The sequence below is a fragment of the Rousettus aegyptiacus genome, unplaced genomic scaffold (assembly GCF_014176215.1).
Source record: "Rousettus aegyptiacus isolate mRouAeg1 unplaced genomic scaffold, mRouAeg1.p scaffold_m13_p_17, whole genome shotgun sequence".
Classification (NCBI taxonomy): domain Eukaryota; kingdom Metazoa; phylum Chordata; class Mammalia; order Chiroptera; family Pteropodidae; genus Rousettus; species Rousettus aegyptiacus.
Window position 1 is genome coordinate 11,400,487 of NW_023416292.1, and position 16,382 is coordinate 11,416,868.

The 16,382-nt window shown below is 38.0% G+C and overlaps 1 protein-coding gene across 4 annotated transcripts; it reads right to left on the bottom strand.

Annotated features, from left to right (window-relative positions):
• Window positions 1–20: 20 nt before the first annotated feature.
• PRG4 (proteoglycan 4) lies at window positions 21–15,411 on the bottom strand. 4 transcript variants are annotated; one of them, XM_036234510.1, is made up of 13 exons: window positions 15,040–15,299; window positions 14,616–14,717; window positions 12,190–12,312; window positions 10,784–10,903; window positions 8,177–8,326; window positions 7,477–7,596; window positions 4,287–6,038; window positions 3,568–3,645; window positions 2,579–2,715; window positions 2,136–2,292; window positions 1,473–1,670; window positions 881–1,006; window positions 21–144 (listed from the first exon to the last, which is right to left on the bottom strand). In XM_036234510.1, exons 2-13 carry the CDS (start codon window positions 14,689–14,691, stop codon window positions 47–49), a joined length of 3,135 nt encoding a protein of 1,044 aa, XP_036090403.1. In that variant the 5' UTR covers window positions 14,692–14,717; window positions 15,040–15,299; the 3' UTR covers window positions 21–46. The 4 variants fall into 4 exon arrangements, with proteins under 4 accessions (XP_036090403.1, XP_036090400.1, XP_036090401.1 ...); XM_036234507.1 differs by lacking the exons at window positions 7,477–7,596; window positions 8,177–8,326; window positions 15,040–15,299 and adding an exon at window positions 15,312–15,411; XM_036234508.1 differs by lacking the exons at window positions 7,477–7,596; window positions 8,177–8,326.
• Between the last annotated feature and the right edge of the window lie 971 nt (window positions 15,412–16,382).

Genomic DNA, 16,382 nt, shown 5'->3' on the forward strand with positions numbered 1-16,382 from the left:
TTCTTTTCTTCATTTTCATAAGTTGTCTCTTCCTTTGCCCATCAGTCTAAGGACAGTTGTACCAAACTTTGGATAAGGTCTGCCCAGAACGTGTAGTAATGGCTCTTGCTGTTCTACTAGGCACATCAACGTTGTAGTATTGATCTAAATAGAAGAGAAATCATTTTCTTTTATTAAAAAGAAAACAAAACACTTGAACTTAAAAATAGATTTTTATACTCAAAGGCCTTGTTTATTATTTTATTATCAAAAGTGTTTATAATTAATTTGAACTTTCTGACAAAAAGAAAACCAATTGCCTTGACAGATTAACATTTCTCCACCTTTTACTAAAATTAGGTGTAACTCTTTTTCAAAGTAAGAATTGGAGAAAACTAAGTTAATTTTAAAAATAATAATTCACTTGGTTTTTATCCTTTTAAAAAAGCTCTAATGTCATTTATATAAGCACAATAACTGAGATTTCTGGATTTTTCAAAGAAGTGTTATAGGTAATATAATTTAATAAAATTAGTTTCTCGGGAACTTCTTACTGATCTCATGGTCTGTGTAATGATGCAAATCAGTATAACTATGGCAAACAAGGTGATAGAAGTAAAATAATGTTTTCAGTAGCAGTTTCACTCAAGTAATTGGATTTTTTATTATAGCAGGCTTTCATGAAGGATAAGGCAGAATTCAATTAAAATCCTTTCAATTTAATGTGAAAGTAAAATGACAATTTAAACTTCACCTTCTTTAAAAGCATTAGAATAAGTATTAGAGTTTAACTTCTCACCTTCAGTCGTCATTGAACACTTGGTGTTTTTGTTTTGATTATATTTATATTTCAGAGATTTGGTCACATTTTGGGAAGCTGTTACAATTTTACTGAACTTACCTTTAGAGAAGGCATAATAATCGTAGCCGTCAGGTTTTCTGAGGTTGGGCAGTGCTATAGCTGAAGTCACCACATTCGGAAATCCTCTCCACAGTGAACTCACTTTAACTTCATTATGGAGGAAACCTGTAGAAGGCACTTGTTAAAGGTATCAGACTGGAAGGCAGTGGACCTTATCGGGAAGAGCAGCTGCCGAGTCAGACAGACTGGGCATTAATCCCAGGTTAGTCGCGCAGTAGCTCTGTCACCCTGGGTGTCATTTAACTTTGGCGTCTCAGTTTTTGCCCTGTCTGACCTGCGGTGAGAACCCACCTTTTATCACTGCTCAGAGGATTATAGACTTGTATATCGTGTTCTTGGTAAGAGATACTTAATAAATGGTATTTATTACAGTTAACAACATTCAAACTGCATTCTTTACCCACAAAGAAAAAGAAGAGACCTTTGATCGTTTACTGAGGCAAGTTGATGTTTTGCATCATGAGTTCAAAGGATTAGGGCTATTTGGTGATAATACTTAATAAGCTTTACATTGTAAGAAACTATTATATCTGCTCGAGGCGTAAGAATTTTTAACAGTAAAGAACATTACCTTTGTCTTGATAGGGGACTCTGATGGGCTTATATTGAATTCTGATGGTGTGAGTCTGCACAGGTTCGATGGCCCGCTCGAAGCGCCGTCGCCTCACCTGCGTTGTCTCTCCGTACACTGGGTAGTTGATGGCGGGCCTTCTTCCAGGGCATTTTCTGATGGGTTCCTGCTTATAAGTATATTGCTGAATTCTGCCACCTGTTGCGTATTAGAAAATCACATAGAATACGAAAATTAATTTTAATCTTCCCCAGAAAAGATGGAAAAGAGCTTTTGCAAGGCAGAGGGGGGAAAGTTTTCATAAAGCATGTCTAGACATTAATAATGGCTATTCGTCAAGGGTGTTACAAAAGTTACTACTAAATCTTGAAATGCTTGTTGAATGAATAAAGCCAACGAGTTGCAGTTACATATTTAACTTTGAAAGTAAATGATGACATTCTTTATGTCAATGACCAGAAAACAGGTGAAGCTGCTATTTGCATGTTGAGATCGAAATACTTTTTACTGCCCTCATTTATTTTTTTATTGAAAATATTTGACTTCAGCCATTAAAGATGTCCTTTGACAGTAAACCCAGTAGTAAATGGAAATATTGAATAAAATTTCCCTGGCAAAATCAATTCTTGAAAGTTTTGAAATGTTGTCAATTACGTAACATACCTCTCTTGAAAAAATACACAGATTCAGGTCTGTCCTTATATTTAGCTATTGAGAGAGCTGCCACTATTTTTCCATTTAATCCTGCAAATCCTTTTGCAATTTGTTTAGGATACCCTGGATCTTGTCTATCATTGGTGAAACGCCAGTACTGAGAATCCTGGATAATTTAAAAGAGGAAATGATGTTAACAGCTTTGTGGAAAAAGAAGGTTACAAATTCTTTCTTAGATTTAAATGTAAGGAGAACATTTTAACTTAAGTATTTAATTAAATTAATAATTAAGCTGACCATTAAGGTTACCAAATTGTTAACTTTTGATTAAATTTTGATGATAGAACAGTTCATTAAAATAAACCCTGATGAGTAGAGATTAAGATGATTTATGTTTTTATAATAAAGAATAAATGTTTGCTGATTTCTCTCACAAAGGTATTTTTTCTTACCTTAAAAAAGAAAGTTTTCCCTTCACAGTTGCACCTGGTGAAAACAGTATCAATAGGGGAAGGGATACCCCAAACATCAGTAATTCTGCGAGGTGGAGATGGTGGACTCAGTGGATTTAGCATCCAGAAATAATGACCTAAAATTGAAACGGATAGATCAGCCAGTAAACTGAATGAATACTAAAACCTATCCTAAAAGAAACCAAAATGAAAAAAAAATTTTTAAGTAATTTACCATAAAAACATTGAATGGGTTAACAAGCATTCTATGACTAGAAGTTAATGAGAACTATACTAGTACAGAAGGTACTATTTGAATATTTCTGAGAGTGGATATTTCTCAAGTCTGAAATTAAGCATAATCTTTGAAATAGTTTAGTATTCCAGTTTCTCTAAAGAACAGGCTGACTTTGTGACTTAAACAGAGTCACATTTCTCTTCAGTTTTTTATCTTTCAGAATTAAGGAGTCATAATTGGGTGACTCCTGAAATCTCTATAGCCTTACTGTACAAGTCTGTGATTTACTTCCTTTCAGATTTAATCTAAATATAATTTAAGAGGACTGGACTAGCAGTCAGTACGGCAGAGAATTAACACATAATAACTACTGTTACTCTTCCACAGAGTATAACACTTGAACTCATTACAATCACGATGTTATATTCAAATAAAATAGAGCAGAGAAAACAAATCCTGTTGTAATTTCATACAATATGAAAATAAAATTTGAACTACCTTTTAATTCCTAAAGGTAGGAAAAATCAGTATCAGTTCAAACGCTTTTATTTTTGTTACTTTCATATGTCTAAGTTTGTTAATCCGGTGTTTTGGTAATTACTCAGGTTCTCATAATATTGTGTGAGGTAAGTTTGTCAATCAGGTTCCCCTCGAGAAAGCTCAACCCAAACTAGCATCTCCTATGGCTTTGGTTCTCATACATGCCAAGAACAAAATGATGGGCAGAAGAAGAAACGTGTGCATTGCTCACCTCGAAATGCAACTAATGTCCCATTGCGCAAAGTAGTCAGTCCGTCTAATGGCTTACCATTGCATATATTAGTCTCGTCTAAAACAAATTAACAGAAAATTAAGTCAGTACAAAGCAAAATGAGAAAAGTGTTTATGTTCTTTGCAAATCCTCCTGCAGGATTCTATTTCCTCTGACAACTTTCCTAAGCTCTTGAAGAGCATATAGTTTGAGGTGCAGGTATTTCAGAGGTGAAAGAAGAGATATCATAATTGTTTGTTTTATTTGAAGGTGATATTTTAAAAGTATATAAAAAAAAATGATGAATTGGAATGGGCCAGGTTACCTGATCTGCATGTAAATTAGACAATTATTGGATGTTTGATCTCAATATGAAATTCTCTTTTTCAGTTCTGATTCCCCTTAAGAATGGATTTGGAAAAGAAAAGAATACCGCAGATTTTCACATTGCATTGGCTTTCTTTTAAGGATAAACTCCCAACTGAATATTTTTGACATTCTGCACACTGGCTTTGCTTGCAGACACAGATGTACTTAATTCCTAACACGATCAGTACTCAGCTTACCTACAGAGAAGCCAGAAAACTTCACAAGTTACCAAGTTCAGGGTTCTAGATAATATACATATCAGTAGAGGGATACTAAATCAGGGCATTCTGTTTCTGGTAGATTTAACAACATTCCCAGTTCAAAAAATGAAAGTAACTGATTCCCTTTACCTGAAAGCATGGGGGTGATCTCCATGCCTTGACTGGGTCCTCTCACGATGAAATCACCACCTGGAATAACTATGGGAGTTAACACATGGGGCCTGAGAATTATGGGAGGCACTTCTCCTTCGTCAGCATCTTCACCTTCATTCTTCGGCTTTTCTTCAGCCGTCTCTGAGTTAGGAGCTTGGTTAGGGCCGGTGGTGGGTGGCAGTATGCCCTCCCGTGAAGGGGCGGAGTTTGGTGTAGGCACTGTCGACGAAGTCGTCTTTGGGGGACTTGGTGTAGGCTTTGGTTGTCTTACTTTAGGTGTAGTGTTTGGCTTTTTGGTAGAAGTGAGTATTTGGGGTGCTTCGGTTGGGTTTGGGAGGTCAGTAGTTGTCACTTTAGAATTAGTAGCCGTATCTTTTGCTGTAGCTGTTGTTACTTTAGATGTATCCACGGTCTCTTCAGTTGTCTTTTTTGTTGTAGTCGTTACTTTGGGTGCGACAGTTGTTTCCTTATGAGCAACTTCGGATGATGCGGTGGAATCCTTGGTTGTGGTAGACGTTACCTTCACGGTCGTACTTGTCATCTTGGATTCAGTGGTTTTTTCTTCTGTTGGGGTTGCTGTCTCTTTTGTTGTACTCTCAGATGCAGCAGTTGTAATTTCAGTTGTGGTGTGTGTGTTTTTTTCTGTTGTCTTATCCTTAACTGTGGTAGTCATTGCAGGCTTGGTCACTTCAGAAGTAATTGTTGTCTTGGTTGTAGATACAGTAGGCTCCTTGGGACTGTTTTCAAGATCCTTTGGTGTGGGTTTTGCAGGAATGTCGGGTGTTGATGCATCAGGGTTCTTGGTTGGAATGGGAGGCTCCATGGTGGTAGCTGGAGTAGAGGCCTCTGAGGTGGTTGGATCAGGTGTCTCAGGAGAAGTTGGAGTGGGCTCCTTGGGAGTGGTGGGAGCAGGCCCCTTGGGAGTGGTGGGTGCAGGTTCCTTGGGAGTGGTGGGTGCAGGCTCCTTGGGAGTGGTGGGAGCAGGCTCCTTGGGAGTGGTGGGAGCAGGCTCCTTGGGAGTGGTGGGTGCAGGTTCCTTGGGAGTGGTGGGAGCAGGCTCCTTGGGAGTGGTGGGAGCAGGCTCCTTGGGAGTGGTGGGAGCAGGCTCCTTGGGAGTGGTGGGAGCAGGTGCCTTGGGAGTGGTGGGTGCAGGTGCCTTGGGAGTGGTGGGGGCAGGTTCCTTGGTGGTGGTGGGAACAGGCCCCTTGGTGGTGGTGGGAACAGGCCCCTTGGTGGTGGTGGGAACAGGCTCTTTGGGGGTAGTGGGTGTAGGCGCCTTAGTGGTCGTGGGAGCAGACTTCGGAGGGGTGGTGGGAGCAGTCGTAGTTTCAGCTTCAGGTGTAGACTTAGCGGCACCTTCGGATGTGGCAGTTGTTTTCTCTGCGCTTCGTGTCTCTTTAGATGACGTGGTCTTCTCTGTCTCACTAGCTGAAGTCTGTTTGCTTGTTACAGAAGTCTCTTTAGTTTCAACCGTTGTCTCCTTCTTGGCTGTCGAAGTTGTCTCTTTGGTTGTTTCAGAATTAGGCGGAAGACTGGGTTTAGAATTTGTTGTTGTTACTGTTGTCGTAGTCTTGGAAGTTGTGGTAACTTTGCTGCTTTGGGTGGTAGGACTGCCAGGAGTTGAGGTGGGCTTGACATCGCCAGTGTCCTGTCCACTGCCATCTTCATCTACAGCTGCTGGTTCTGGGGGAGGTTTTTTTTTAGGAGTTTGTTTCTTCTTATCGTTTACTAAAGAAAAAAAGACATCTTTTATTTTGGGGTAGTTATTTTTTTTTTAAATAGTGACAAAGATCTCATTCTTCTTGACTAGCTGTGTCTCTAGACAGGTTGCTAACCTCTAATATGTATTAATTTATTATAAAATGTTAAATACACTATCTTATTGAATATTTCAGGGAATAATAGAGATAAGAGATGAAATTTTTCAGGGAATAATAGAGATAAGAGATGAAAAGCACGAATAAAACTATATACGATTAATACATGGAAACAAGTGGCAAATTTGAAATTACCACTTCATCTCGTTATTAAAGCTCTTCGCTTTTCACTTTCCCACTCCTCTTGTACCTCATCGCTCAGTGCCCCTGCCTTCCTCCTGGAAAGCTAGTTCCAGCACCCTGCTGTTTCACTGCACCCACTGCCTGAGAGGCCTCTGAAACTACATCCAAGGAACCTGCTCCACTCACCCCCGTAGGCCCTGCTGAGCTCTGTTTCCATACACATGGATGTTAGCTGTTCTTTTTCCTCTGCCCAGACCCACGGGATAGAAGAGATTAGGATGCCATGGCAGCAAAAAGACCCTCTTTAACAGGACTTCCCATAGCAGCTACCCCATAGATAAACTACAGAGCCCAAGGGGTACATCACCGAGATGGGTTCTACATAGCAAACGTGTATTGCAATTGTATTGTGCGCAAGACTTTCTAGATGACTCAAAGATTAAATATCTGGCTATTCAGCTAGAGAAGAGGCTTCAGGGAAAATCATAACCACCCAGGAGATAGAGTTCTTTAAAAGTCCAATATCCCAAATCCAGTATTTCCTGGGGAAAGAAAATATAGTTTAGAATTTCAGGAAGTTATAAAAAGCAGAACAAAGGGAACCTCTTTTTAGGAAGCAATAGCCTACTCTGTAATAAATTCACTATTACAGAAAAATCAGCCAGATATATCATTCATTAGGAAAATAATGAAGAGGTTCTGTTAGATGTGAATAATCTTGCCTTTCCCGGAGAGGTATATGAGAATTTAATGAATTAACATTTTAAAACAGCATGTAAAGCAGCATATGATTATAAATAAAATAAAAAGAATCTGGGGAAGTAAAAATGAAAACACAAGAAAGATAGGAAGAAGAAAAATGCTGTTGGGTAGCCAGGAACTGAAATAGAAAACCATAAATCGTCATCTTTGGCGCCATCTTGTGGTTCCACGGTCGCTGCTATGGCATCTTCTATCCTTTGCTTTAAAGAGTGGTTTCTTAGCTGCTTGGCACTAATTTGCTATAGGAAGTTTTCATTAGTGTCCTCTAAAATAATTTTCATAAAGTTATGTAACCCCCCAAATATCGAAATGTCCTCAAATCGTTCTACCAACACTCATTACTTTTAGATAGTTATTGTTAACATGGCATTGATATAGTCTTTGATCTTTATCAATGCTCAAACCTTTGGGTTTCTTCTTTAATTCTCTATTAGCAGCTGAATTTTTGGAAGACTTGAATTTCCGAATAGTTGAAGAGGAAGAGGAAGAGGAGGAAGACTCTTGATTTTCAGAAACTGAATGTTCTATAAATCAAATGAAAAGTTTGATCACACCAATTGTGATTTAAAGCAAAAAAAAAAAAAAACTGCCAGTGCAAATACAACAAGAAATGCTACTTACTGGTCTAAAAATGTCTGTGTTCTGCTTTACTTTATCAGTAATATGATCAACTGCTCCTCTAATTCGTCAGTTAAAAGCAAGTCACCTGAGCTTATCACAGATACTAGCAATATAACTATATAGCTTCCTCTCAACTTTCCCATATCTTACATAATCTAATTCTGTAATATATATATATATATATATTACACATATATATTTGTGTAATATATATAAATACACATATATATTTTCTTACATTAAGACTTCTCATTATTTTAATCTAGACCCCCATACTAGTTTCTGTAAATAAGGAAAGTAAATATCTGAGGGTTTATACCTTGACTTAAACTTTGATGACTTAAAACAAGTAAACAAAAAGTATAATGAGCCTTTAATGACTCATAAGATTCCCCTGTTCTATGAGGAGTCTCATAAAAGCAATCCACCTACAACTTATTTCATCTCGGAAAACTCCTCCTGTTAAATCTGTCATCTTCCTACCTTCCATTATTTCCTCTGATTCTACAACTTTCTTAGTCTTCTTCTTGTTTGTTGATTTGGGTGAACGTTTGGTTGTTGATTTGATGACCTGAGAAGCATCTGCAGGCGGAGGTGCGGTCTTTGAAGATGGTGGTGATGTGGGGTTATGCTCTGAGTCCAAGCAAGACAGGTCAGTTAACATCTTGTTTATATTCATCAGCAACTCTAACTGTGAAAGGCATGGGTGCATCTGGCTTCAGGAATAGATGCTGGCGAAAACCAATGCGGGCAGGCTATAGCCCAACACTAATTACTGGATGCATTGCTATAAAATATTGGTTCTCAAATGACTTTAAGTGATGGCAGGAAGCAAAGGCTCAGGGGTCAGAAGACCTGAATTCTAGTCCTAGGCCTGCAAGGCTATATCTACCATCGTGATCCCTTTTGAACTTTGTTTTCTTGTCTGCAAACAGATGTTAATTCTAGATGACTTCTAGAGGTATTTGCCTGTCTAAAAAATACTTTATAAAATCTATCCCTTAGGCTTGCTTTCTGTGATGATAAAAATAATTACTGCATGTGGATGATAGGAATTTGTGCTCTTGAGAAGAGAAATATAATAATTACATTTTTCATGTTCATATTCATTTAAATCGAATGATACCAACTTTCCTTTCATTTTTTAATTATAGAAGTTCTACATTTTATACCATCCCATTATGTTTTTCTTAAAATGTGTTGCCCTTTTCCAAGTTAAACAACTATTTACGGTTTGATGTGTATCTTCTAACTGTTTTAACACTCCCTTCTCCCTCCTCTTTTCATATCCAGAAGAGAAAACACGAGACGTGTTTCAGACATTAGGAACCAGAAGAAAAAAGGATTTCTGTACGATTGGGAGGCAGAGAATAGTGGGGACACGCTCGGTAGTGGGGACTTGTGATAGATCCTGCTGCTTTTAGCAAGGAACCCCTCAGAACTCCATTGCTGCAGTCTACATGAACTGAACTGCCGTACATCTCCCGCCTCCTCCTCCGCAACAGAAACGCCAAGTACCTCAACCTGAGACACAGCTCTGCCACGTATCGGCCAGTGACCTTGAGCAAAACGCTTAACCTCTTAGACTGTTTTCTCACCCACATTCATAGCTATGATTCTTTCAATTCCTGAAATGTCATGACATTGAGATATATAGATGCCTACAAACAGTATCCATAGCAATCTTGAAATAACTGAGTGGTGAGTTGCAAGATAGTTTGGTTGTCATTTCTTTTAGATGAAGTATTGAAGCTCTAAGTAGTTCCTCCGTTTTCAGTTGGGACCCTGACCGACCATCCCTGTGAATTCTGTAAATGAAGCACCCCCTTCATCACTTTTTTTTTTAATAGCATTCTACATAAAGTACGGTCTTTATTAACAGATTTTCTCAATGCTTCATCATTCTCTACCCATTCTCCCTCCTCATCCATCCTCTGCACAAAATAAATTCTTAGTTTTTTGTCACACAGCCAAAACAATTATCAGGGCAATGAGTAAACATGCAGCACTCATCTTGGGTCTTTTGAAAGCTGCGGGAATTTTGCGCTCTGAGTTTTGATTATAAGGGTGTTGTCTCCTTTCGTTTTTGGAACGCTTTCCAGTAAAAATATTGAGCAGTTAAGAACTGTCCCTCAGCTATGCCGATTAACAGTTTTCCGCGATATTTCCCTGAACTGTTTGCAAGAAGCAGGAAGTGCAGCCTTGTTTAAATAAAATAAGATTATGCAAGCAATGCTTGTTTTCACTTTTACCTTCCTAAATAGTCTTGTTTTAAGAAAGTAAGATTTAAGAATGAGCATTTGGTTAAAAAAAAAAGAGAGAGAGAGAAAGAAAGGGAAAAAAAATTTCATTATCAAAGTATCTTTTGTAAATGTTTTTTTGTAAAATTGAGGGGGTTTTATTATACTCTCAGAGTACTCCTTGGAAACTTACAACCAGAGATTTTAAAGTGGGACAGTCCCTTTTTATTGACTCTCATGCACAGGTACTTGGAGAGACCATCGAGGTGACTATCAAGACAGGAAGAGACATAAAACAGTTAACAACCTCTCTGTAGATCTGCCCGTAATTTCGTGTCTTTACCTAACTCATAAATTGACTAGGGAAGCTGAAAGTGTTGATTCTCTTCTTAATTATACACTCAAAAACATTAAAGGCAGCTCAAAGGACAGTTGACTTGGTGGGGTCAGCACCATTCGGGTGAGACAAGAAATCGTCAAGGGAGTTGGTTGATTTAACCTGAAATTGAACCACACCTAAAGAAAAAAAGCACACCCTCGAGGCCCTGTCCTCTCTGTTACTTAACCGGTGACCTCTAGTGCTCCCAGAGCCTGGCCGCGCCAGGGGGCGCTGTCAGAAGAGGCTTTCCTTCTTTCATTGGTCTTGGAGAAACAAAATTAACATGAAACAGCTCGCATGTTAGTAAAATCACGACCTTAGATGGACTGCACGTTAGACATTATTCGCGGAGCTAAGACAGGTGCACAGATCCCGCTGCGCCGAGAAGCGCCGACATTATTCGCGGAGCTAAGACAGGTGCACAGATCCCGCTGCGCCGCAGCGCCGACCCGTGCTGTGATTGATGCTTACCTTTGGCACAGAAATCCTCATAATCCGGACAGCACTTGCCGTACTTCGTACACTGTGCGTCACAGTCACACTCCCGCCCTCTTGCAAAGGACTCGAAGCAGCGGCCTTTACAGGAAAGCTCTACCCAGAGCGAAACAAAACACGACGGATTATTGACGAGGCAGCCGCTCTCGTGGATGGAGCGCCATTTCCCACCTTCTCGCTGACCTGAGCTCCGAAAGTGCATTTCTAAGTTCCTTATTTGGAACTCGGAAAATGGACGGTTTCCCAAGCAGAGACAGCCCAAGTCGAGAAAGAAATATGGTGACGTAGGGAACCTTTCCTTGCCCTTCGATGCTCCAAGAGATACCCCAATGCTGCCTGAGTCCTTTACGTGTACGGACAATGGAAAACTGGGAAATGTCTCCATAGCAAACTGCCCTTCCTAAGGAAACCCCCCATCCTCTCCTTCTCACACCACTGCTTCCTGATGGGTTTTTGTTCATTTAACGTTCAGATCCTACAACAATATATTCCAAGGAGCTGGCTTAATATAAATAAATGGGTCACTGTTTCAGCAGAGACTTTTATTATGACAAACTGGGCAAGGTGGAGAGTTGAAAGATTTTAGCCTCATCCAAGGCACGGACTGTGTAAGGGAGGCCTGCTTATTTTTTTAAAAAAAGCCTTGGTTAGAGGCACAGGGCCTCCACTGAGGCCTGCTTGAAATAATTACCTTATACAACACGTAATACTGTACAGCAATATACTTATCGACTTTATATGCAAATTCTAAAGTGATTATATAACAAACAGTTTTAATTATAATTTTCATAAATTGAATATGAAGCAGTTCTGTGTTAACATCAAAATGGCCCAAAATATGTTTTCAAGTGAAATACTACTCATAATTTAAAATTCAGACCCTTAATTGAAACTCATCATTAAACACTAATGCTTCATCTTTAAAGTGCCTTTTGTCAAGTGATTTCGAAACATTTTAATATAAAAACATAAAAACAAGTCAAGCAGTAAACAAGCATATTTATGTCCATTGATTCTTTTGATGTAACTGTCGAAGGGCTCTATCGCCAAGCAATTCACATCTCCGATTGGTAGTAAATAATTACTCATTACTATTTATTTAATGACTACTGAGTCATAGTGTTAAGTCTATTCAAAATAAGACATTTTACTTGGCACTAGTCAATAACTCTGTGCAAGTGATAGATTTCCAGCTCCCCTCCCCGCAGTCACAAGCTTTGACACCACACCTAGGTACAGCACACGCAACATTTATGCAAGTGAAGGGAAAGGCACTTCGACAAAAAGAAGTGAAATAGCGTGAAAACAGCGCAGCAGGGGGACGAGGGGACTCTCAAGAACAGCGTTGCTTGACAGAGAGGACACCAGCTCTCAGGACTTACCCACGGTGCAGACTTTCTTGAAATCGGGGCAGCACTCCATGTAGTGTTGACAGTTATAATCACAGTTGCAGGGGGCATCTCTAGAATACCCTTCCCCACATCTCCCTGCACAGCTTGGTAAATCTAAAATTATACAATATAGTGTAAACATGGCCAAACCACTTTACTGGAAGGGAGGCATCTAACGAGGGGAACAAAGCCACTTGGTGAGAGAGAATGTTGTTGATTGGAAAAGGTTGGGAATCACAGTTAGCTGTAGGTTGAGGTGATCTTTGCCTGATTTTTTTTGTGGCCTTGATCAGGCCACTTTATTCTTTACTAGACTGAGAAGACAAATACACTTTTAAAAATCAGACAAAGTAATAGCTGTGCACTTCTGGGGGAGGGTGGCAGCTACAGCTCTATTGATGCTGCCTCTCAGATCATAGCTAGTCACCATTACTTGAGCATCTCTGTGCTGGGCACTGAGTCATACACTATCTCTAAGGCTCATGAAAATGTTGCTAGGAGAGTAGCTTCTTTTTAGAGTTAAGGAAGCTGAAACATTGAAATTTTAATACCTTGCTCAAAGGCACACAGCTGGTGAACAGAACCAGTATATACAGATTGCAGGTCAATCAATACCTGTTAATTATTTGCATTGTCTTCATTCACCCTGACAAGTGTCTTGATTTGGATAATAAATTACACGGCCATCTTAAGTTAACAGCCCTCGTCAAATTAGCATTCTGATGTATCTGATTCTAAAGCCCAAACTTTTCTTTTACGCAATCACATGGCCTCTCATTTTTGATAATGAGTTTAAAGTAAGCTGGTTATGTTTTACTAGGCTTTCTCTTCCTCTGTTTGGTGGGGATCTGTGGGTTCTTTAAACGTTGGAGGAGTCGGATGTTTACAACCACTGCTAAAGTGAGTATAGAATAGATTACTCTTGAAATACCATCTGGACATGAATATAAAGGTCATGAACAGAGTTATTCTTGGTAAAACAAAACAAAAACAAGAATAAAAGCATAATTATCTTTGAATATATTTTTTAAATCATTTGGAAAACACCTTGAGAACCTCTCTGAGAGATAACCACAGCGATGTAACAATTGAATCCATCTCTGGAATAGAAATTGACAGGTTCAATGTCCTAAATCCATAGAGGGACTTTGAAACACACTGAAAAAAAATCTCAAAATAATGAGTCCAAGAAAGTCAAAGTCTTAATGCGCAAATAAAATAGCAAATATTAGGACACCTTTCAGAACTTTTTGCATACATATGTGCACAATACACACAAAATGCATATATAGTGTATGTATATAAATACATATATTATATATAAAGAAAAAAGAAGGTGAGGAGGTTGAGAAGGCAAGAAAAGCAGACAAGACGACATCGAAAGATTATTCTTTTCCAGTTAGCAGATTTCTGAAATAGGAAATCAAATGTCTTTACAGGAAGAGTTTACATTTGTATATTATATGTCTGGCCTGCTTTTACCGCTATTAATTTTAACAGCTAATTTTCAATTCATTTATTTAAAGGAAAGTACGGACATTTTAGTGAACAACTGATTTTATTTCAAGGGAAAGGTGGATTAGGAAGTATACCCACTGTCGTGAACCTTGAAATTTTACTATGAGATTGCTGACAAGTCGGGAGACACCAGAGTGAGTAGTCAATCATCTCTTAGCAAATATTTATATTTGCTTTCATGCATTTTCCATCTTTTCTTATCTAAGTGATATTGAAACTATGTCCATGGCAGGGAGTTATCTCTCATGCTCAGGTTCTTGAGAATGTTGATTATTTTACTGGAAATGTCTATTTTATAAATGTAATTTCACCATAACAATCATGCACCTGATAAAAAATGGCATTCACATCTGTGTAAGTTTGTGTCTGGATGAACACTCCTTATAAAAGAGAGCACTTCCAAGGTTAACAAAATGCCATTTGAAACATTGCAGATGTTAATCGTAATGTGACATCTATATTTACATCATGCCCAAACAAGTTATTTATCAATAATTCATTTGATGTAAGAGATTAGTTAAATTTCTTTGTAAATGTGTAGATAAAAATTATGTTCTGTTTAAATATAGTTATTATGGTTAATCTGATGATATTGTATTGTTCCAGTGATATCTGTATATTTTTAAATTTTTAGAGAACCACAGAGATAAGTACAACAATTATTCTATAGGAGGGCTCAGAACTTCTTGAAAGATTTCATAATACATGAGAAAAAAGTTACGGTTCCGAAACGCTTACAAATATGTTACATGTGCTTTACAGAATTTTAAGGTTGTACTACGCATTATACTTAAACAAATATATGATTTCAGAAATCTATTTCATTTGTTATCTTAACAGTCAGAACTGAATGATTAGCAATAGTTGTGAAATAAAACTATTTTTGATGGTTAAGATACCTTGAGAAGAAACTTGCTGAATCAAGAAAAGAGAAAGCAACGGCAACAAGGAAATGGGAAGTGTTTTCCACTCCATGGTTGTTTTCAGGTACCGAGCTCTCACTGGAAACAAACAAACAAACAATAGAAGTATGAAAAAAGTACTCTTCAACCTCACCACTAACTTATACTTCTGCTAAAAAATTTTCGTAACTTTTAAAATGCAATTTAATGATAAAACAATCCCTTTCTTGAAACAAGACTTTTTAAAGTAATTAGCTTTAATTCTATAATAAACATTTTACCATTAGATTAAATCTTATGCAGATAAAATAATCAAGTCGCCATTTCACTCATGTTACTGATCATTTGAATGCTTTAGAATTCCCCGGAATAGAACACAAACTTATCTTAAAACTCTATTCATATTAAAACACATACTTACAATATGAGGTTTAAGTCCTATCTTGAGGGAAAAAATAACCAGCTTCAGTAAAATCTAATTTAATAAACACAGGAGTTATTGTTCCAACTTTCCCTTAACTATCAATATAAATTTATAAGCTCCCAACAGGTGTATTGCATTAATGTGATAGTTTTTCAAAACTTTCCAGCTACTATCCTTATAAATCGTTTTCAAATACCTTTAATAAAGTTTATCCCTATTGAAATGAAAACACATTTAATTCCACGAAGCAAGTTAACTTTGACACTTACCCGTAAAATGATAGATGAATTTCTCCCAAGTCCTGGAAGTCTTATATATCAGTGCAAACACATTGGGATGAACCAATTAGTCCAAAGGTTAGACAAAAATCAACAGTGTTGTCACCGAAATCAAACTTTCCTCATTTGTTGGAAGGGAGCCCAGACGACTAGACTTAGGCAACATCTGGAAAACACTTCCATTAAGAAAAATGACTACTACAAAATAAATTTAGATTTATTGGCTCAAATACACTTCTAATTTCTAAGTGAAGTGAACAAATTGTTCTGAGATGGGAAATCACACTGGCAGGCTTCGACTTGTGTATCGAGGCAGCAACCTTAAAATGTTAAATTCTGGTACCATTTCTTTCTTTTTTTTCCTCCAGTTAATTCAGCAAAGAGTGGTTTTGAAACTTATCTAGTGTTCGTTTGTGACATATATTTTCTGAACTTACACTATTAAATCAAATGTACATTTCTTTTCTTGAGTATCTTTATTTTCATGGAGCACAGAATATCTGCACAGAAATGACCTGTATATAGGTGGGTGGTATGCACTGGATTTTCTAGGATTCTTTACCATGTAAAAACCTGCTTAAAAATTACATCGCTGTCTCCTTTAGTTCCTTTATTTAAGCCCAGCAGTGTTTGGAAGAGGTCGGTTTAGATTACTAATTTAGGTTCCTTGCCACAGAGAAAATGTGAGCTATCAACCTTGTAGAGCTGAGCCAGCTCAGCTCAAGGTTTTCCCCATTTTTAATATATAGTGTTTCTATCCCACCCACCTACCTAAGGCCTTGCTTGTGGCCTAGCACCTCCCCGAAACCTTCTCATATCAATCCAAACTACGTCCAGAATCATAGTCAACAAAATGTACTACATTTTATTAACATTATCTGTTTATCCGTTTACTTTTAACCCCCACCCCCCACCAATACGAACACTCTGTGATTTCACCAAGAACGGCCAACATCTATGTCTTAATTCTATTGCCCAAACCTAGTCCAGTGCTTCCAGAGGCTGTGTTTGATACATGCTCGTTGAAACAAACCATTGTAACCTGGATGCCACTGTGTACTG